The sequence below is a fragment of the Chiloscyllium punctatum genome, chromosome 22 (assembly GCF_047496795.1).
Source record: "Chiloscyllium punctatum isolate Juve2018m chromosome 22, sChiPun1.3, whole genome shotgun sequence".
In the NCBI taxonomy this organism is placed as follows: Eukaryota; Metazoa; Chordata; class Chondrichthyes; order Orectolobiformes; family Hemiscylliidae; genus Chiloscyllium; species Chiloscyllium punctatum.
Genome location: NC_092760.1, coordinates 57,703,406 through 57,726,146, shown reverse-complemented (window position 1 = coordinate 57,726,146; position 22,741 = coordinate 57,703,406). Strand labels below are relative to the sequence as shown.

Genomic DNA, 22,741 nt, shown 5'->3' with positions numbered 1-22,741 from the left:
AAGAAATTCTTTTGTTTAAATTTTTATTACAATAATATTTTAGGGTTTTTTTAAGAGCTAAGTAACTTCATATGCATCAAGATTCCAATTTACTGTTCAGGACTAACTTCTTTAACAGTTCCCCATTTTTTAATTTTCCTTACATGTGACAGTTTTGTTACTCTGCCTTTTGTCATCCATTGTTGTCCGGATAGTCATGGTCTTTCCTAAGATTAGCCATTACATTAAGAAAGGCACAATGAGATAGAAACTATACATATATATGCAAATTATGTGCCCACAACCTTATTCCCAATGCAACCTTTGCAGCCTCCCATTCCGGGCATAGGAACACTACCACTGTGCCACAAGAGAGCTCTGCCAGCTATTTTTGAAATTTAATTTCTTTCTGTAATCAACCTGAGACATTATTGCACACCTCAGGGGCAGATGGGACTTGACCCCATGCCTTTTGGTCCAGAGGGGTAGGGATGCTACCTCTGTGCCACAAAACGGCCCCATCACCAATTTTTATGTTGTGTCCAAATTTTCCAGTCATGTCTTCCCCACTTAAATTTATATGTATCACCAATAGCAAGTGACTCAAAACTGAGCCGTCTCAAATTCTTTCTATTCACAAAATCATCCATGTGCTTTGTTTCCTGTCTTTGAAACAGTTTTGGAGCCAGCTCAAAGTATTTCCCTGCATTCTGTAGCTTTTAACTTTTCTGAAAAGGCTGTCAGTTAATCTTTGTGAAATTCCTTATTAAAATCCATGTAAACACCATCCATTGCACTGCCCTAACCAATCCTTATTGTTACTTCCTCAAAAAATTCAAATGATTTAGTAAGGCATGACCTTCCCTTGGCATAACCATGCTGCCTATCCCTTATTAAGCCATATCTTTCCAAAAAAAAAGTTAAATCTCTCAATTCTCATGATTTGCTACCCCACCCCCAATTAAAATAATGAAGCAACATTTGCAAGCATTCAGTCCTTTGGTACCTTGCCTTTGTCGAGTGAAGATTAGAAAATAAACTTCAAGGCAGCTGTTATCTCCTTCCTGACCTTATCTAACTGTCTAGGATATGGGTTTTCCTACCCTGACCCTAATTCATGTTGGGGTGTGAAGGTGTCAGGGATTGGCTACATCTCCTGCCCACTTAGGTAAATGCCCTTCCTGCCTCCTATCTTACCACCTCAAGGAACGAAAGGTTCCACTCTTTGTGCCCTGAAGACTATCAAACTTGCACAATGTAATTGCAGCTTTAAATGAAATTCTGAGATATATCTTTAGTGGAGCAATATTTTGACAATTAACTTTTAATCACGGAGTTGCCAGGACACACTAACTCAGCAGTCTCCAGCTCATGGCCTTATTTAACTTCAGGAATTATGCAACTGGTCATAACTTATATCGTGTTGATTTAAAATTTTAATCAGTATGACTAACAATAGTAATGTGGTTTGGATACTTATCTCAGAGATAAAAAATAACTCTGCTTTTCTGGTAATTGCCTGCTTTTGCATGTGTGTCTACTACTTGCTTTTGCAACCCACTTAGGATGCTTGCACAAATTACAAAATTGTATATGGCCATAAACCATAGACTCATTTGTACCTTTTTACTGAAGTTGCTTTCCTGTTATGACCTTTCAGAAGCTTCTGTGAAAATTAGTTCACAGAATTAAGTTAATGGTGTGCTATCTAAAAATTACGTTGATTGTTGGTCACCATCCTATTTTACATGTAATCAATGAAGTTATACTTAAATATTTGCATTTTAATGCGCTTGTGGTGTGTTGCTCTTAATTCATCACCACAAATTGCTCTCCCCAACAGTGACATGATATGCAGTCATCATATTATCACAGCTCATAACTCTTTCACCAATTGCCGTCCAAGCTGGAAAGCTTAGAATCTGACTGTTTTGTTGCATTTTTTTGCAAGTTGAATGAGTGTTATGCGAAAACATCTGAAGCAAACTACTTTGTTTGGAAAATGCTGATTAATCATGCATTTCCAGAGGGCAGATTTTCTGAAAGCTGTGAAATTGTGGGTTAGAAGTCAGTAGTGTTTAAGAATATATTGAAATAAAATAACAGTACAGTGATGATGTGATTTTATATGTGGACAACTTCAATGTTAACAGTAAAATACTGATATATGTTCAGGAACTTTTTAGAATTACAATTGTAAGTTGACCAATCATTTTAATTCTTTGCTCCAATTCCATTCTGATATTGGCGTCTTGTCTCGCGTCAAATTCCAACTCCTGCTTCAAGTAGACATCTCATGGCCTTCCAGGCCTAGCAATGAAATTATTGAACTCTACATGTTAACTACTGCATCCAGTTTTCTGGACACCATTGAACAGGCATTCCCTTTTTCACCTATAGGCAATTTGCTTCATCCATTACCATTTCTATTTGCCCTGTACCAGCACTCCATTTTGTCATTTCTGCCTTCCACTTCACGGATAAGGAGCTCCCATAACCTCTGTTGACTGGAGATTGTTTAACTGCCCTACACCATTTCAGCAAGTAATGTGACACTTGGAATAGGGAATGAAAAGAAATCAGCTAGAATACTAGTTCTGGTTCATGTCTAACTGATGGGCAGTGCATTTTTTTTGCATCAATTGAAAACAAAGTAGGTTTGCTTGCCAAACTTTTCAAATGAAAAGGAGAAATGCGAATTCAAGAATGAGTTGAAACTTTTGGGATTTGCACAAGCAAAATGTCTTCCTTGTTTAGTTTCTGGAGAATTCGCAGCAACCTTGACGTTTTCCAAAATGAACTGTGTACCTGCTGAACAAACAGTAAAAGACAAGATGAAGTTGACAATGAATCAATAGTTGTCAGATTTGCCAATTTCTCTGCTGGTTCCATGTATTCTGAACCCTGAGATTGTCTTTTCTTTTGGTGCATTTGTTGACATCCATACAACAGTGTTCAAAAGCCTGGATTTTAAGAAATGTATGGCCTGATTTCTAGAAATGTGGATTTTTTAAAAAAAAATCGATGGAGGTGTTAAATGAAGAATTTTCAGTGTTGCTGTTTGTTTGAAAAAATATTTGTCATATTTTCAGATTAGTAGAAGATTTGTCTGACTTAGTGTTGTAACCAGCAGAGCATAATATGATCCAGGAGATAGCACTTATGCAGTGCTGCAGGCTTTTGGCAGATGCATCGCACGTGTGTTGAAAATGTTGACGTTTAAAGCATTTTTGTAAAATACTAAATAATTCCATTATTCCGTTATGATCAGCAGATCTAACCTATAATAGAAGTGCATAGTGGAGAAAGTGCATCTTTATATAATGATGAATTAATGCTAATGAAACTTTTTGTGATTTATTGCAGTCATAATCAACGGACTTCATCTTTCAGGCACCCAGTGACTGGGCAGATTTCACCAGAAAACACTGAGTACATACTGAAAGAACAGTAAGTATTGTGCTGTATTAGCTTGTGCTCGACCTGAAAATCTGGAATGTTATTTTAATGCTGCATTAATTATTATAACTGATTCTTTAATTCCAAAGTGAAGGGAGCACTGTTTGTTTGTTTGTTTTTTATAAAATTGGTTCAAATTAAAAGTGATCAGCTGTAAAGCCTACATAGTTGGCATGTCTCCCTGTTATGTTTGTTATTTATGGTTTATTTACAGTTTTGAGCATTATGCTTTGTTTCCAGTGGTTTGTGAACTTAAAGGATTGTTGTCCAGTTGCTGCACAGTACCTAATAGTTAACAACAGTGTCCCAAGCCTTCATGATTGATCTTAAGTTTGCTGATCTCAACTGGGGCTGCAGTAAGATGCTGCAACTGATCTCATTCCTTGTGCCTAGAAAGGGGGAGAACCACTTGTACCTATTGAAAATTGTAGGAATTCTGGGTATGGAAGGGATTGGAGTAGCCAAACCTCAAAAAAAGGTGGTGATCATTCTGGAGAGAGAAAGGGTGGAGTGGTGGCTTGTGGACAGAAGAAAATTGAAAAGATGATGATTTTTTGTGATTTTATCTTAGCATTTGGGTGGCACAATGGCTCAACAGTTAGCACTGCTATCTCACAGGTTTGATTACACCCTTGGGCAACTGGACGTGTGGAGCTTGCATGTTCTTCCCATGGTTTTCCTCTGGGTGTTTCAGTTTCCTCCCATAGTCCAAAGGTGTGCAGGTTAGGTGAATTGGCCATGCTAAATTGCACATTGTGTCTGAGGTGCACAGACTAGGTGGTTTAGCCAGGGTAAATGTGGGGTTACTGGGATAGGGTGGTGGGCAAGATCTGAGTGAGATGCTCTTCAAGGAATTAGTACAGACTTAATAGGCCAAATGGCTTCTTTTTGCACTGTAGAGATTCTATGATTCATGTTGCTTAGAACGAACTTCCCCATCTGTTCAATAATATTCATGTGAAGACTTCATTAGAGGTAACAGCTTGAGTTTTATAGTCATGGGAAAATCACGCTTGACATTCATTACACTTGCAGCTCCCTCCGACTCTGTGAACTATTAGATGATAACTTATGGTAATTAGGGGTGCACACAAGTGATCTGGGACTTTCCGAATGAGGAAAATAATACTGTCTGTTCAACCAATTAGATGGAAGATTCCATAGTGAAATACAGAGCCAGACCAAAAAGCATGTACCTTGCATTCCACTATAACAAGCATTTCGTTAATGCAAATTTGCGACACTGTTTTTAAAGCGTGAACTTTTAAAGTGTGAATTGGGTATAACGCGATTCCAGCCTCATTAGTTTAAATAGTACTGCTATGATGCCATTTTCTTATACTATGGGATTGCGCAAGAATAGAGCTATCATGATGTAGTAGAACTGACTGTACCAAATGTTTCAATGAATCTAAACACAAAAAGTAGCTGGATTTGCGTGAGAATGAACCAAGAGAAAAAAGGTAAATAAATTAAAAATTAATGTACTTTATTTAAAATCTCCAAGAATGAGATGATACATTTGTATTTGGACTTCTGTCTCAGTTGCTTGATTGTATTAAGATTTGTAATTTGTAATTATAATTTAACAGACTGCTAAAGATAAATTTCCCTTGAATGGCCACGTTCACAATTTGTTTTCTCTGTTGAATGGGTAAATAGTACAGCTTCATGCCTTACATGTGTGTTAGTGCCAATGTATTTGTAAGTTACTGACTGGTGAATCCTGAGGGAAAACAGAGAAGTTTGGGCAGAATTACACATGGGAAGAAGGTGACATAGTGGGAATGTCACAGGATGAATAAATATTGAGTATGCACAAGTCAATGCTTTGGGACACAGGTTCAAATACCATCATAGAAGTGGAACTTAAATAGCTATTAATTGGTCACCTATGAAGCATCAATGTTGGCATTGCCTGCAGTTCCTACAGCTGAGAAAGGAGTTTGAAAATACAAATGCTTCAAGCTGTTGCTCAATTTAATCCATACGATTGGTGAATGCTGATATTATTGTCATAGCAAAATTAAGCACTTTGTCTCCAACAGCTATGATGTAGTTATTCCCCCCTCCCCAAAAAAAAACTATTTGCAGCATTTTCAGTGTGCTCTGGGGCTTCTGATTATATTATCCAGTCAAACTCAAGAAAGGTGGCAGGATGACGTTATAGAGCTTTATAAAATCTTGAGGGGCATGGATAGGGTAAGTAGACAAGGTCTTTTCCCTGGGGTGTGGGAGTCCAGAATGAGAGGGCAGAGATTTAGGGTGAGAGGGGAAAGATATTAAAAAGACCTAAGGGACAACTTCTCCACACACAGGGTAGTGCATGTATGGAATGAATTGAAGGAGATTGGTAAAATTACAACATTTAAAAGATATCTGTTTGGGTGTATGATTAGGAATGGTTTCGAGGGATATGGGCGAAGTGCTGGCAAATGGATCTAGATCAATTTAGGATATTTGGTCGGCGTGGACCAGTTGGACTGTAGGGTCTGTTTCAATTCTGCACATCTCTACGACTCTGTGACTCCAAAGAGCTTGCGCTTAGACCAGTTCTTTCATGTTCTCCAAAGTATCCTAAAGTGTTTCATTCACGGATCACTCTTGATGCTAATTTTTTTTTAAATGAGCAAACAGAGCATCCAAACTGTGCACAGCAAATAACTAACAATATGAACATACATTTAATCATCCTCTGTGATGGCTGAGGGAAGCAGATTGGCCAGGACATCACTTCCTTCAGAGATTACATTTTCTACCTACCTTTCCAGATGAGGAGGGTCTAATCAAAAAGAGACATTTTTGACAATATTGCACCCTTTCAGTAACATGCTGAATTGTTAGTTCAGATTATGTACTCTCATCTGACATGACAGTTGGGCATGTAACCTGTAAATTTAGATACATTAGAACTGGATTGGGGATAGGTTCACTTATCTGCTCGAGCTTGTTACATCCTTCAGCAAGATTGTGGCTGATCTGTAATCTAGATTACCTGCATTTGCTTCCCATCACCCTCCTTTTTTTTTTGTTGCTTTGGAAAAACATATTAATCTACCATTTCATATTAATAATCTAGTGCCAAAGGCCATTTCTGGAAGACAGTTTTGAGCTTTCACCATTTTGTGTGCAGTAGAATTTCGTAACTTCACATGTAGAAGTTTCAAATTTTTCTTTTTAGGCCTGCTGATCCTTATTCTTGATTCCCAACCAATGCAAACAGTTCCTATTTCTCCATCAGCTTTTTTTTAAAACATCCTGAAAATATCCATTAATTGCCTCTGCAATCACCTAAAATCTGCACAATACAATTTTATTTTGAGTGATCTCCTTTTAATTTAACTTTGGGGTCCAAGCATCATTCTAATAAATCCACCCTGTCCTCTCTCCAACTATATCTATTGTATGTTTTGATTTCATGTTCTGAACAAGTATTTCAGATGTGGGATAATTTGCCTTTGTAGACCTGCAAGACTTTTGTTTCCCATTCACTTTTTTTGATCATTTTCTGTCTTTTTGGACTTGGAACCAATTTGGAAGATACTGATTTATCCTAATTTTCACCTTGCATCTATAAATGGTCCAAAGTAGATGACCTTATTTTTGTGTATATTGAAATTTGTGCTACAGTTTTGCTTGCACAATCAATCGAGTAATATCTCTGATTTCCTCCCTTCATCTACATTGTTTATAATGCCATCAACCTTTGTCTTCATTCAGCTGATTGCGTGTGATTCTCTATTCCATCATCTGAGTTGTTAATGAAGATGATGAATAGCTGACAGTTTGCTTGATGTAATGAAGGTACTGTCACAATTGATTCTTGGAGCAATTGATGTTGGAGCCAAGTTAATTAATAATTTAATTACTTGAATAAAACTGTGCACGTAGCAGAAGAAGGCAGAGAAATAATAAAGGATCAAGATGGAGGGAGGAATTGTCTTGATGGAAATTTTTTGCATTAGTCAACAACCTTCATGCATTATATGATTGGCTGAAGTACTAATTCACTACAACTAATACTTACGTAGTGCTAATGATAGAAGTATGTGGGTAATTGTTATTGACACAAGTCTGTTCTGTATGCTTCGTACTGCTGCTGTTCGATTATCAGAAACTTCTTGTAAAAGATATTTGGTGCAGATGTATTTCAGTTTTTGTGAAACCATAGTAACATATTTTTGTTTCTCCCTTGCATCTTGCTGTCCTGCTCTGTTGATGCTGACGCTTGATGTGGCAATGGATGACCAACTGCATCTTGCCCAAGTGCACGTTCTTCTTGCATGTGAATGTAGAAGATGAGTGTGGGAAATGTATGGCATTATAGTTTTGCCTGATGTCTGTATGTGGACTGGCCACCACAAGATTTGATCATTACCAGCATTGTAAAAATTACTGTTTGTTTTTTGGATGGTGATACTGAAGTCAGTGGGAATATTTCTGCCAGTGTCCAAGATGAATTAAGATCAGGACTGAAGCTGGGATATCCTTGTTCAATTCAAACTGGGCCATAAAGGGTTTAGTTTTTCCAAAAATTTTCATCTGAATCTGTTACATGATATAAGTTTTGGTTTACTACTTTGTCCACTAAAACCAAGAGTTGTTTTTGAGAGGCTAGTTTTTCACTGTGTGTGATGCATGTATGGAATGAACTGTCAGAGGAAGTGAAAGGGGTGAGTACAATTATAACATTTAAAAAGGCATTCGGAAAGGTACATGAATAGAAAAGGTTTAGAGGGAAAAGGGGCAAATGCAGGGAAATGGGACTAGTTCAATTTAGGAAATCCGGTTGCAATGGATGAGTTGGACTGCCGGGTCTGTTTACGTGCTGTATGACTCTGTAACTGGCAATCGAGAATTCAGTTGGCCTATTCAATAAGGATGGAATTGATATGAGCAGCAGCTCATTTTTATTAATTGCTACACAGATCTTTATAATTACTGCTCTGTTTATTTAGAAGTTGTCTTTCAGCCAAGTGTATTCTGACTGTAAACTGAAATGTATAACTTATGCTTGCAACTGAATATTGAGACTTGATTTTGAGTATTACTTGCACGGGATCATAGAACAAATGAGTCATTGATCAGTGTTTTTCAAAAACAGAGCAAGATGCAGTGCATGAATGTATACTTTGATATCAGAGGCAAATTAATGCTGGCTTATAAAGAACGTGCAAGAGCTGTACAGGATACGAGTAACACCATTGCCAGCTGGAAAAACTAGATAATCTGTTGAATTCCTCCCTCCACAAAAAAATAACAATTGTATGAGCCACTGGGATTCAAAACCTATTAATAGATGTCACACCTTTTTATTGTTAACAACATGGAGTGCTCTGCATTGTTTATTTGAAAATAAATACAATTCCAGAAATGTCGAAGGCAAAAAGCAATGCTGGTTATTTGATTTTAGCGAAGCCAATCTTCTGATCTATGGTCATTGCATTCATCTTTTGACAACAGTTAGGTTTCCGGACTGCTTTTGAGCACTCCCTGCAGCTGTTAGTACCTCTAATAGAGCCCCAGAGAATCAACCATGTGCCCTGTTGTATCCCATACATTCAGTTGCTATGGCAGCCACAGATGAAAAATATAAGCACCTGCCTTGCTGTGGTTGAAACTTCCGCAACTGGATGAGGAGAATAATACAATAATTATTTGTTATTTTCAGTACCCAAATGGATTATTCACTACGGTAAGTGTAATTAGTTAAGGAAAGGAACTACTGCATATTGTATTGAGATATTTCTCTACTTAGTTCAGAGAGAGAAAGAATAGCTTCATTTAAGTGTTTTTATCACACGTTAGATATCTGTGTCACCTTTCAGTTTTGCATTGTCACTTTCGTGGAGATTCTTGTTTAATGTTAGCAGATATTTGTGGAAATCTAAGCTGTTTATAACTATCTTTTTAAAATGAAAGAATGATGGAAGATTTGCCATCAAATCAACTAAATCACGATATGTGTATGTAACATCTTGGATTTTATTCTTCTGATGTTAGTAAGCTGGTAATTGAATGTTTTGTTTTTCATTCATAGCTGCAGTGATTTGTGATAGATGATTCTGTTGAACTGAGAACCTTTTGCAGTGATAAATGTGCAATGGTGTTCAGTAGGGAGTTTCAGTATTGTGATGTTTAAGACAGAATTGCATATGACTTGCTTGGTGTTTGAGCTGGTGGTGTCCCCATTGTTGTTCATTCTTGGGTGATAATGGAGGTGTTGTGTAACAAATCTTGAGGTTATGGCATGATTCAGGAAGACTGCTTTTTGCCTGTGAGATGCTTGGATGCTCCAACTCTGTCACATCTCTGTCCGTATGAGGAAGCACAGTGGCTCATTGTTTAGTACTGGTGCCTCTCCGTGCCTGGGACCCGGGTTTGGTTCCAGTGTTGGATGACTCTGGCTTTGTGGTGTTTGCATGTTCTGCCCTTATCTAACTAGGTTTCTGCCATATGTTCCAATTTCCCCTCTCAGTCGAAAGACATTCAGGATATGTAGTTTAGCCATGGGACATGTGGGGTTACAGGGATAAGATGGTCTGGGTTGGATGGTCTTTGGAGTGTTGATGTGGACTAGATGGGCCAAATGGCCTCTTTCCTTACTGTAGGAATTCTTTCATTCTATGATTGATTCAGGGGTGGGGTGATTTTCTGTTGGACCTCTTATTTGTGGATGGTCGCAATGGTTTGACCACTCCAGAGAATAACCAGCATTGAATATGTGGTCTTTTGTTAAAATAATTGATTTCTATTCAATTATTGATTAACATAGAAGTCGCGGGTTATTGGGATTAAGTTGAAATGTCAAGTCGATGTTAGAATCAAATCAGTGAATATCTTCTGGAATACCAGAACAGGCTTGAAGGGCCCAACGGACTACTCCTGTTGCTCACTCATTTGTATCTATGCATTCTGGTCAATTGTTGAACCAGTTTGGCTCCGCTTTACCAAGGCTTTTTGATTTCAGACTCCACTACCCCTGCATGTAATGGTGGAGTAACTAGAATTGCATGGAAATTTGCATCCGTGATGGTCAATACTTTGGAACAGATCTTTGTGAACTGTCCACCTGGAATGTTTTGCTGAAGGCTGAAGACGTTTGCAAAATGTTTAGCCAGCCTTGCCTCTTAGACTGACTTCTTGAGCTCTCTATTTATGAATAGAAAGGTTCATGAAGCCACTTTCTGTTTAGTTGTTTGGTCGTCCACCTCTTTTATTCAATTTGATGATTGTGCTTTTGAGATTTTCTCTCAACCATTGGTTGCCCTGACTGTGGTCTCCTGCTTTTTGAGTTTGTCTGGCTGGCAGCTTCACAAGGTTGGTGTTTCATTGCAATGTACCAGCACATTTTTGCATGCTATTTATGTTCCATGTTAACCCATATTTGGTACTGGAAGGAATGATACGTCAGGCCGTTTGGTTATAGATTGTGGGGATGTGAAGTACTGCTGTTGGCAATGCGTTGCTTTGTTACTGCAAACCTCCCTGTCTGTGATATCTATCTGGTTTCTGCTATCATTTTGGAAATTGTTTGGAGGTTTCAATTGGTGGCCAGCCTGAGACCAGCTGACCTCTTCTTTTACTACAAAAAAGAATCTTGTGCATCCACTGCAAACAGTAATTGACCTTGTGAATGGGGAAAATCCTCATTCCTGCTTGACCAGTTCAGAATGGGTTCTGAGGCAACACTGGCAAGCAGTGCACAGTTAATCTGCAGCTGAGAGTTGACCATTCACGATTTCATCCGATCCATTACCCCTTTTCCCTGAAGCTGCTGAATGCTGCAATTCAAATATCTTAATTATCTCAATCATACTTTTGACCCAATAGGTTCTCTTTTATGTTTGAATCCAGACAGTGAACATCTGATGCTGTTGCTTGGCAGAGCTGAAGACACACTTATTGGTAATTTTACCATTTCCTGTGAGGAATCTGAGAGCAGCAGTTCATATTGCAGACCGTCAGTGATTCTTTTTGCATGTTGTTGCGTATAGGGAGAATTTCAGAAGTAAATTCAACGCAGAATTCTTGAGGTTACAGGAAGGTGAAAAATTTCTGTGTCCTGCCCTTTCTCACCCTGGCTCAGATGTTTTTTTCCGACCAACACCCCAGTTCTTGATTATCAAAATCAAATGCGTTCACTAATATTGCTGAGTTATAAACTGTTGTTTTACCAGGTATTTTTTGGTACTGTAAAGACCAGCCATAACAGATTTTCACAGGCCTAAATTTCAAACAGAACTTTGCTTCATTTCAAAAGTAAGTTGGGATAGGAGCCTTGATTTAATTCTGAATGAATTGCCAGAGGACAGTGATCAAGTGCTGGAGACGCACTTTTCTCTGATTCCACAGACAAATAACAATCGTTACCTTTTCATTGGTTGAAGAACGTGTCACTTGAATTCCAGGTCTTGTGCAGTGCAGGAATGTTTACTTATAAATGGCCTTGATGGCAATCTTATAGCAGTTTTAATTAACCCTGTTTGAACATGCTGTGACTCGCATCCAGGATAGGTGCACCTCGTCCCAGAATCTTCAAGCCCAACGGACATTAACTTCTTATGGTAATGATTCACTGATGATAAAACAACGAAAATGAGCATTTTCCCTTTAACTGCCAAATATTCCCACCTGAAAAAACATAATCAAACTGCCATAGAGAAGGCTCCAGTTTATGGTAATTGACTGTTAACTGCCAACTGTTTAGATTTTAAGCCAGACAGGTTAAGTTCAGTTGTTGAGGGCATTGTTCTGAGAAGAACTGCAAAGGCTGTCACCTGTTTTGCAGTGAGCTTGAGTATGTTGAGCCTGACTTCATTTGAGGACAGAACAATGAAAAGATCTTATTGAAACTTAAGATCCTGAGCAGGGTTGACAGAACAGATATTTGGGGGCTATTTCTATTTTGTCAGAGTTTAGAGCTGAGGAAAAAGCTTTAAAATAAAAGTATGTTTAAAACAGAGATTGAATTGATAATGGAACATAATTCCAGATTATCTGTGGATATGTCGAATTATAATGTGTCTTTTAAAAGGCCAGCACCCAAAAATGTAAATTCTGCGCAATATAACTCAACCTGAAAGGCCTGTAGTGGATTATCCTGAGCCATGAAGGAGACGCTGAAATGTCATGTGATGACTATTGCAAAAGATTCAAAGAGAAGGACTTCAAGGAGACAGGCATTGCAAACTGAATTGTTACTTCCTGTGAACTATCTCAGATCATGAATATGCTGGGAGAAAAGAGCAATTTGGGCAAAAGGCAAGTTTGTGTTTCCCCTTTCAAGAATACACAACCGGGTGGGGGGGGGGTGGAAAGGTTAAAATCTCATTTCAGCCCTGGACTGTATGTGATACTGGACGAAACAATGTGCTGTCAGCGTCACAAATGAGGAAATCCCTAGTCATCGCTGCACTGCAGATAAAATAAAGCAAGTCTGTGTGTCTTGTCTAAAAGCCAGAAAGTCAGCACAACTGCAGGTGCAAGAAGCTGAACATCAGCCTTTTCAGTTGACCTGCAAAGCCTGGCATCTCGATCAACTGCTTGCCTGCTAATATCACTGCTTCAGGTACCATGTCAGTGTAACAGCCACAGCATCCATTGTATTCTCTTTGTGGAATTCTGAAACTGATCTGGTTAATGTTTTGTAATTTTTATCATTTCTGGACTCTCCTTTCATTTCTAATGTATGTGGGTGTTGCGTTACTATTTGTCCTTTCATTCAACAGCTAACAAACTCATTTTTAGTGAGCTCCAAGAAAGCCGCGTTAAGTTGGCTTCTTTTAAGAGACAAACTCATTTGGTCTGAGCAAAAGACATCCATAAGGGAAGGGATTATTTTTAAATTGGCCCTATTGTGGACAAATTGGTCATGAATTCAAAAAAAGGGAACTAGTTCACTCAGGAGCTTAACAATTTGGATTAACCTGCCTGGAATTGTAATTAATTGGGAAACTTGGCCCAGGAATTGTCCCAAGATGAGGGGGGAATGTCTTCTGGGAGGGGAATTCTCGAATGAATTATTTAATATATTTGCAGCTGAGCTCGATGGATTTTAATGTACAAGAGCATTCGGGGTTATGGGCACAGGCTAGTGTCCATTGCTCCCGATGTGGTCTCCTCTACACTGGGGAGACAGGACGCCAACTTGCGGAACATTTCAGGGAACATCCCTGGGGGACACTCACTAAACAACCTGACCGCCCGGTGGTCAGACATTTTAATTCCCCCCTCCCACACTGCCAAGGATGTGCAAGTCCTGGACCACCTCCACCACCCAACCCTCACCACCTGATGCCTGGAAGAAGAACGCCTCATCTTCCACCTTGGTACACTTCAAGTACATAGGATCAATGTGGGTTTCACCAGTTTTTTCATTTCACCTCCCCCAACATTATCCCAGATCCACCCTTCCAACTCTGCACTGCCCTCTTGAACTGTCCTACCTGTCCACCTTACTTCCCTCTATTCTCTCCACTCTTCTCTCTGACCTATCCCCTTCACCCCAACTTTCAACTACCTATCACATTCTTAGCTCCCTTCTTCTTTTCCCCCCCCCCCCCCCCCCCCCCCCCCCCCCCCCCCCCCGCCGCCCTCCACAAAAACAACCAAGCCCCAACCTCTCCCATTTACCTCTCGGCCCCCTTGGGCCACAAGCCTCATTCCTGATGAAGAACTTATGCTCAAAACAGCGATTCTCCAGCTCCTTGGATGCTTCCTGACCAACTGTGCTTTTCCAGCACCACACTTTGACTCTGATCTCCAGCATCTGTAGTTCTCACTTTCTTGCAGACAAGAAACAAGTTCAAGCATCAAACAGTTCAGACGCAACCTTATGGATGGTAGATCATGCTCAATGAGCTGATTAGCCTATTCTTATTACTATTTCTTAGGATTTTGTTTTTCTTATATCCTGCTTTTTTTTCTTTAGAGTTCAATTGTAATACTCTTCAAGCTAAGAATTGAAAAGTGAGGATGAATGGAGATTCTTAACTTGTGGCTTGAGTTCTTTGTCAGAACCATTAAGCTTTCATGCTAAATTTTGGAGGGAGATGAGTGCATGACTGAATATATAAAAGATGGTTGGTGGGAAGTTTAGATTACATGAGTAGAATGACTTTTGCCAGTTCTGTTTTAGTTCCTTTGTGTGTAGATCTTCTTTCATTGGAAGATTGAATGATCGTATGTGCTCATGCTTATAGTTATCACCATGCAAATCTTTTGGTTAATAGCTGGTTGATGTAGCTGTGCTATTGTCACCTATTTATCTTCAAATTTGGCTCATGTGATTTTGTCATTAACTGACATGCACATGTAGAAAGATGATGGGCAAAGAAAAAGGAAAATATCACTCCTTTTGAGTTCTAGCGCGAAGGGGCATAGATTTAAATTGAGAGGTGATAGATGTAGGACAGATGTCTGAGGTAGTTTCTTTACCCAGAATGTAGTAGGGCTGTGGAAAGCACTGCCTGCAACAGTAGTAGACTCACCAACCTGAAGGACATTTAAATGGTCATCGGATAAACATCTGGATGAAAATGGAATAGTGTAGGACAGATAGGTTTCAGATTGGTTCTGCAAGTTGGCGCTGAGTCGAGGGCTGAAGGGCCTGTACTGTGCTGTAGTGTTCTATGTTCTAGAAGGGCGGCTCAGTGGTTAGCACAGATGCCTCACAGTGCCAGGCACACCAGTTCAATTCGAGCCTTGGGCAACTATCTGTGAGGAGTTTGCACATTCTTCCTGTGTCTACGTGGGTTTCCTCTGGGTGCTCCCTTTTCCTCAATGCTATGGGCAATTTAGCATGGCCAATTGACTTAAGCTGCACATCTTTGCATTGTGGGAGGAAACCGGAGCACCTGGAAGAAACCCGTGCAGACACGTGGAGAATGTGCAAACTCCACACAAAAATCACCTGAGGCTGGAATCGAACCTGGGTCCCTGGCGCTGTGAGGCAGCATTGCTAGCCACTGTGTCACTCCCATCTCTACTTGCTGGCCAGAAGATGATGGTGAGCTGCTGTAGTACATAGTGTGGAAACACCCATTGTGCTTTTGGGAAGGAAGTTCCATATTTTGACCAAGTGATGATGATGGAATAGCAATATTGTTCCAAGCCAGAATGATGTGTATGTTTAATTGTTGAGGAGGGAGTGGGGCAAGGGAAGAATTGTAGCAAGCAAAGCTGATGAAAAGGAAGGGCTTCTCCAAAACGAAGCAACCCCATCCATTCACGGGCTTGTTTTTTGGTAGCAGTCAGACCTCCAGAGGCCATGTTCAGCCATGCCCACCAAAGGGCACAAGTATTTAAAGGGTTCTCACATTGGTCAGAAGTAAGCTGAGGCTGTGTGGCAGTTCCTGCTGCCCTGGAGGCTGTAATCCCAAAGTATGAGGATATGATCCACAGTTTAGGAAGCCTTGCTCTGCTCTCTTCTCCCTTTTTATGTTTGTATAGGTTTCCTTAATGCATCGAATAGTCATTCAGCCACTATTTAATTGTGGTAGTGAATTCTGTATTCTTGCCACTCACTTCCTTGGAGTAAAGACATTTCCTCTGTATTCCCTGATCACTTTAACAGTAGTTATCTTCTGTTGATGACCTTTAGATTAGCTCATCACCCAAGAGAAAATAATCTTTTCATATGTGCTGTATGAAAATCTTTAGTAATCTTTAAAGGCCCTCTGCCTAGCCTTTTAAAGTGGGTAATTTTAGGTAGGTCCATTTCACTGAAACGTCTGTAAACCTGCTTAGGAAACCAATAAGACTGACTGTTGAAGTAAGAATTAAAGCCATTAATTATTTCTCCACCGATAAATTTTCTAGAATTTTAGTCATTTAGAGGTTATATGGCTTATGTAAAATTTCTCTGCATGCAAAACTGTAAATTTTATCATGTGCTCATCTTCAATTGATTAGATATTGCTTTAAAATTATGCAGGATGTAATTTTATGGAAAAACAACATCATACAAAATTTGTGGTCTCATAAACAATCGATTGGTTAAAATTAATATTCTGGATTTAGCTTTTGCATGCTCTTAATGTTCAATATTCTTCAAAATAATTTCTCATACACTTAAAGCAAAGCTGAATTTCCATATTTCTCTGGTAGTTTCTCATCACTCTGAACTTTTTGATGCTCAAAACTGAATGTTCAGTCTGGATTTGGGGAGCTAACACTTGAATTGTTTTCAGGTCCAGAGCCTGTGTCAGGTTGGTCAGCAGTTAAGACCCTATAACCAGTTTGCCTGGCACAATGCTTGCTTGCTACGTAGTGAAACAGTGGAGCAGCTGATATCTCCAAATTTCACGGCTGACAGGCATCCTGGGAAGTGCTATGATTTTCATACACCTCCCTTTGTAAATTGAATGGATGGCGTGTCGATCAGGGCATGTTCCTTGCATTTGTAGGAATAAACGCACCAAGAGAGGTGAAGAGGCATGATGGGTGTGTCAGAAGAAAGCAACAATCAGTTGATTAGAGGTCCAGTGCAGAAAGCAATTTGATCAATTGATGAGGTCAGGCAGAGTGAGTGGCAGGTGACCCACATATTGCAAATCTCCAATTTCACATCGCCCCGCATGTTCATGAGCTGAGCAGACTGGATCAGCATGCTCAATGTGGTCAGTGATGTGACAGAGATGTTAGTGGCCCTGACAATAGAACATGATTAACTGTGGGGCTTCATTGAGAAATGGAACATCTTATTTGGATGTCGTGCTGGAAAGCTTAGGGGGGGCAGCCTACTTTGGACCTTCCTCCCTTTTTCCTGAAGGCAGTGTTGTCTGCAGATAGTGGTGAGCTCCACCTTTTGCGTCTCTCTCTCTCTCTCTCTCTGACTCGCACTTGCTGCGCATGCGCACGTGCACACACACCCACCCCCACTGCTTCTTCAACATTTTCTTCAATTGTATTCATTTTTTATTGGCTTATTTCTCTGGCTTACTTTCAGGAATCTTTTTACAGTTTTGTTTTATATGAAAGGCTCTTTTTAATTCATTGACTCCCCTCTAAGGTTATGTCAGATGTTTACATTATTGTTTTCATCCTCCTCACTCCATCCAGAGGTCGAAGGGAGAGAGTATCTCTCCTGAATGTGTTTTTTACATTAAAAATTGATATGAGAAAATACTGAGATATTAGTTCAAGTTAATCAGGGAAAGACATGCTAGAAGACATCATTTTAAATGGATTTGAAAGAACACCAATATTGACTTTTGAATATTTGGGGTGATAAATATTTGGATGACATAGAACAAAAACATTTTGCATTGTTCAAAATGCAGCTGGACTCTAAGATAGATATCTTTTGAGAAAGAAAAGTTGATCCTCCTCTTAATATTTTTCATGTTATATTTCCTGGGAACAGTCCTTTCAGTTTCTCGCTTGTGTGTGAAAATGTTTGACTTCAATCTGACACTTCCTAAAGTTGCACCAGATGACAGATCAGAATATGTGCAAGTGGAGTATTATAGATAGAAAACTATCTAGGGAAGCATTCCAGGATCTCAACACTTTAACTTCATTAATAATTTAACAGAAGGCTTGTTTAGCTCCAAGATTTTTTTTTGTTTTTCTATAGCTATCTTGTGCAATTGTTGGTTTGTGCAGTGAATTCAAGATTGATTTGTGAGCTTTGAAGCAATTCCAATTTCAATGGCATCGACTTTTCTGGATCTGCAGAATCAAGACTGGCACTTAAAATCCGTCCAAATGAGATAATGGTGCCCCAGAGTCTTGTAATCTTGGAATAAAGTGGACTGGGAAACAGTTTAGATTCCCACACAACAGGAGAATGGGGTGAAGACTGTATGTGAAATGATGCTTCAGAGCAAACTGTAAGCGAATGTTCTGAGGTGAACAATATAAACTGATGTTCAGTTCTGACATTGCTGAAATGTTGAAGCTGTTTGTGTGATTCTTTAATGCAAATTTAATGTCTTATTTCACAGTAGCATCTACTTTGCTTGGTTTATTTTTATTAGCCACGCATAAGTTTAATGTTTTATTCTGGTGCGATAGGTTTGATAATGTGAATAGGTGCTAAAATGTTTGCATGTATTCCACAAACCTGAATCTGTTCAATGCTATTTGGTTTCTGATGATTTTAGCAGTATAGGGGAAATGTCAATATTCTCTTCAACCAAATGGGAGACATGGAAATAATTGTGTTCTTCCTTACAACTTAGACCAAATACTCAAATGTCCAGACAACAAACAGACCAAAGGCCGCAAAGTATGATCAGCGAGACCTCAACAGCAGTAACTGTATCCACGGTAGATCCTGGTCCAGGCTCAAAGGTGAGTTTGAGCTGCTTTTTCCATATATTTTCATTTTGTACACAAAACTAACTGTCCATTGGCTTTTCTGTAATTTTCAGTAACATTACTAATTTTTGTACCAAGTAGTTCAATTAACAGCATTACAATATCTATGCAAAAATCCTTACTGAAATGTGGATTGCAGCTGGATCTGCTATGATGTACATGCATCTATGTGAACATTTTGGAAATATTTGGGCCAGTGGTTTTATTTTCCTCTCCAAGGGACCAGTTTCAAGTATTTACACAATACCAGTAACCTGTTGCCCTAATTTCTGAAAAAAACTTATCGATCTTCCAGAGAGAGCAGTGTCTGTATGGTGTACATATACAGCCCTAGCACTAATGTGTTATCAAGGCTGTGTTATGGACCAGACCAAATCTCCTGCAAACATATCAGCGATAGCTCAGGCTCTAACTTTTATCTTATTCAAAAGCAAGTATAAGGTGTTGTGTTCCAAATGTCATTTGTTTGGTAATGCTACTCAATTTTAAGCAAAACACACACTTTATTCTGACCCCAATTAAAATATAAATAAAAGAAAATTGGTCTAACTTTCACTGTATTGGAAAATTTAACAGAATAGGTTTAACGACTAAACAGCAGCTATTCCAATACAGTAACATTCCAAAAAACGCACCCTTAACAAAGACAAATTTAGTAAAATACATTGTCTCACATACAATGTTTCTCCAGTCCTGGAGGAAAGAACATCCAGAGAAAATTCCCTGAAAATTTGCAGAGAGAGAACCCCAGCTTTTTACTGTAGCAGGGAGAGATGTATGGCAGTTTCAAACTGCTGAAAGCTGAACTAAAACTTTGCTTCTGTGGGAACCTGGCTCCACCCATTCATGCTGCTTTGTTCCAACTCAAAAAAAATGCAAGCCTTCTCCAGCTGTTGATTGGCTTCAACGAGACAGCTCGCTCACCTACAGCTCCAAACCTCACTTTGCGGGAGAAAAAGGACAACATACACCTATTTAAATCTGTATTATCATCGCAGCTGAGAGAAGTGTTGTAATAACCAATAGAAATCTGACCTTATGGACTCAGTATAGATGTCCTACTGTTGGGTGACACCAATTGTTCAGTTAAATAATGGCTGTAAAGGGACTGATGTTATGTTTTACTGATGTCGGTGTATCTGACAGTGGAGACAAACCATTCTACTCGAGCTTTTGGAGGGAGCAGATATATTTACACCAGCTTCCTAAAGTCCATGTTATATTATGTCACACAATCAGCCTGTCAGTTTGTCTTTGAGATGCTCATGATATCATCACTAAATGGAAAAAGGACTCTCATTTAATCTTGATTCAGATCAGTTGAAACATGACATGATAATTTTTTTTAAAAAATGCTTCTCTGGCATAATACCTAAATGTTAGTCCTGACACTCTTGTACCAGAGGAATATAATGTTTGCAAATAAAGTTAATGGGTATAAATTTCAGTTGGATTCTTCAGTGCTGTGATATCCATGTCCAGTTTGTTATTCTCCATCATATGAATAGGAAGATATGGGCCGGATGCTGACGGGTGGGACTATGTTAGGATATCTGGTCGGCATGGAAGGTTGGACCGAAGGGTCTGTTTCCATGCTGTACATCTCTCTGACTATGACTCTGTCTTTTTTAAAGAAACATTTGCATCAAAAGACAATCCCTTTGTTCAAAATGCCTAATCTTTCATTTGAAAAAGTGTCCACTCAAAATACCAGCGGTGAAGTGTCAAATGCCAATTTACTGAAGCAAGACTCATTTCTAAGGTGCAAAGTATCTGGTCTACAAATTTAGTGCAAGAATCCCAAAACCTCATGACATTCTGGACACCTTTTGGGCAGTATTTTTTTGCCTGTAGTTATCATTTGGATTATTAGTGAAGAAATGTTCTGACGATGCATATGTCCTTTTTAGTGTTTGTATAACTGATGCTAATGCAGTCTTGGGTAAGGCAAATGCAGAGCATGACAACCCTTTTCACCTACTGGTGTCAGCAGCATGATGGCAAGGATTCATATTCAATTGTACAAGTGCTGGGTCAGTCTCAGCCAGATACCTTCCTTTACACCACCCATGTAGTCTGTACTAATTCAGGTGACTGGTTAAAGAGGTTCCGTGATGTAACATCAGCTTGTTCAGCATCCTCACATCATAGTTCCCAACTCGATGAGCAAAGTATCTCTGCTGAAGGCTTGCTCAAGAGGAAGGTCATGACGGTGCAGCAAGGTGACTACTCATAGGTTTTAGATTCTTTGAATGGTCAGAACCTTTCTACTGCAATACCATGACCCCAGGAAAGAGGCAGTTCGCCACCTGTCATCTGCACAAGCCAACTTTTCCAATGTATAATGTGTGATGTTACTTCTGGCATTTGGCATCCTACAGTTTATCACATACTTATCTGGCAAAACATTGCTGTTGAAAAAGATCATAAGCCATTAAAACTGAAATTCACCAGATGGATACTGAGTGCACCATCACGTTTGTAGGAACAGTTTGTCAAGATTCAAGAAAATGATGATATGCGATACAAGTCAGATATCAGAATTATTATGTCAAGTGCATGACAATATTGAAGATATTCTTAAGGTTGATCTATTACACTTTGGCAAACATTTACTTTGGTTCATGCCATCGGCAGCTACCCCAAAATGAGTAACGACAAGAGTTCAAAAGATCATCATCCACGATTGGCCTAATATTAAAGATGTACCCAAGAAGGTTTGTTTATCTGGCCATGTATTGGTGAATTGTGTTTGTCTCTGCAAGTCATTTTTCAAGGCCAATTAAGTCCCCATCCCAAATGTTTTTTGTCAAGATATCAATACTATATTACACCAGCATCATTTTGTTAGACCCAGGTGGATTACTGTATACATTTTATAGGAAGGATGTGATTTAGTGAAAGTGCAGAATTAGTTTACAAGAATGGTTCCATGGATGAGAAACGTTATTCACTGAAGATGTTGGGACTGGTTTCCTTGGAGAGGAGAAAGGTATGGAGACATTTTGATCAATAATTTCAAAATTGTGAGGGGATTGGGCAGTGTCGATAAGAGAAACTGTTTCCTCTGCTAAAAAGGATTTAAAACAAGAGGATATTGGTGAGGGATGTACAATATTAGGATATTCTGTGAGTCATGAACGCATGTGAGGCTAAAAAAAGCAAGGTTTTTGCATTGCATTGCTGGGTTTCCATATAATGCTAATAGTAAGAGTGCATGACTTGTACTTAGAAGTGTGAATGACTTTGTCCAGCAACTAATTGTCAAACCATTCCAAGATTGAATATTTTTCTTCAAAGTTGATGGGATTTGCAAAAAGTGTACAATCGAAACATAAATACAGAATGACTGAATTAGCACACTCGACCAAGGATACAAGTTAGATGTACAAATGCTTTAATGCCAGTAAAGGTTTCTAAAATATACAGCCAGTGTAATCATACACCGTATTACTGATCATGGTCCTAAACTGCAAAAGAACACAAGGCAGCTTGGAGCAATTTAGGGCATGCTCATGGTGAGCTGAGAATTATAAAGAACACTGCGTTATGTGATGATATTGGATGACTACAAACAGCAAGATGACCACTTTGTCAAACCAGTGTAACAGAAAATAATGCCTACTTCTCCAGATGGTTATGATCGTGCCAGATCAGGACAATTCTTGAATCATACAACACATTGTATTGAAGTTTGAAATGTTTGTTCTGTAAACTGTTTTGCTGGATTTTTGAACGAAGCTTATGTACAATGATTTCTAGATTTTTCTGGCTAGGCCAGCATTTATTTCCCATCTTCAATTACACAAAGGGCAGTTGAGATTACCCTCATTACTGTGGGGCTAAAGTCACAATAGGCCAGGCCAGACCAGATAAAAATAGCCTTCCTGAAAAGGCACTGGTGAACCAAATGGGATTTTGTGCTTTACAAGTCCTTGTATATTTACTGTTGAGCTGTTTTTAATTTTATTCCAAA

The 22,741-nt window shown here is 39.1% G+C and overlaps 1 protein-coding gene across 9 annotated transcripts in view; it reads left to right on the top strand.

Moving 5' to 3' along the window:
• The window catches only part of plekha7b (pleckstrin homology domain containing, family A member 7b), a 463,115-nt gene that overhangs the window by 281,270 nt on the left and 159,104 nt on the right, over nucleotides 1–22,741 (top strand). For 8 of the 9 annotated variants that reach the window (XM_072592385.1, XM_072592389.1, XM_072592386.1 and 5 more), the window contains 2 exons: nucleotides 3,346–3,429; nucleotides 18,627–18,738. In XM_072592385.1, the coding sequence (XP_072448486.1) occupies nucleotides 3,346–3,429; nucleotides 18,627–18,738 (196 nt within the window). Of the gene's footprint in view, nucleotides 1–3,345; nucleotides 3,430–9,047; nucleotides 9,134–18,626; nucleotides 18,739–22,741 lie in introns of those variants that run through there. The other variant, XM_072592393.1, reaches the window with a different exon arrangement.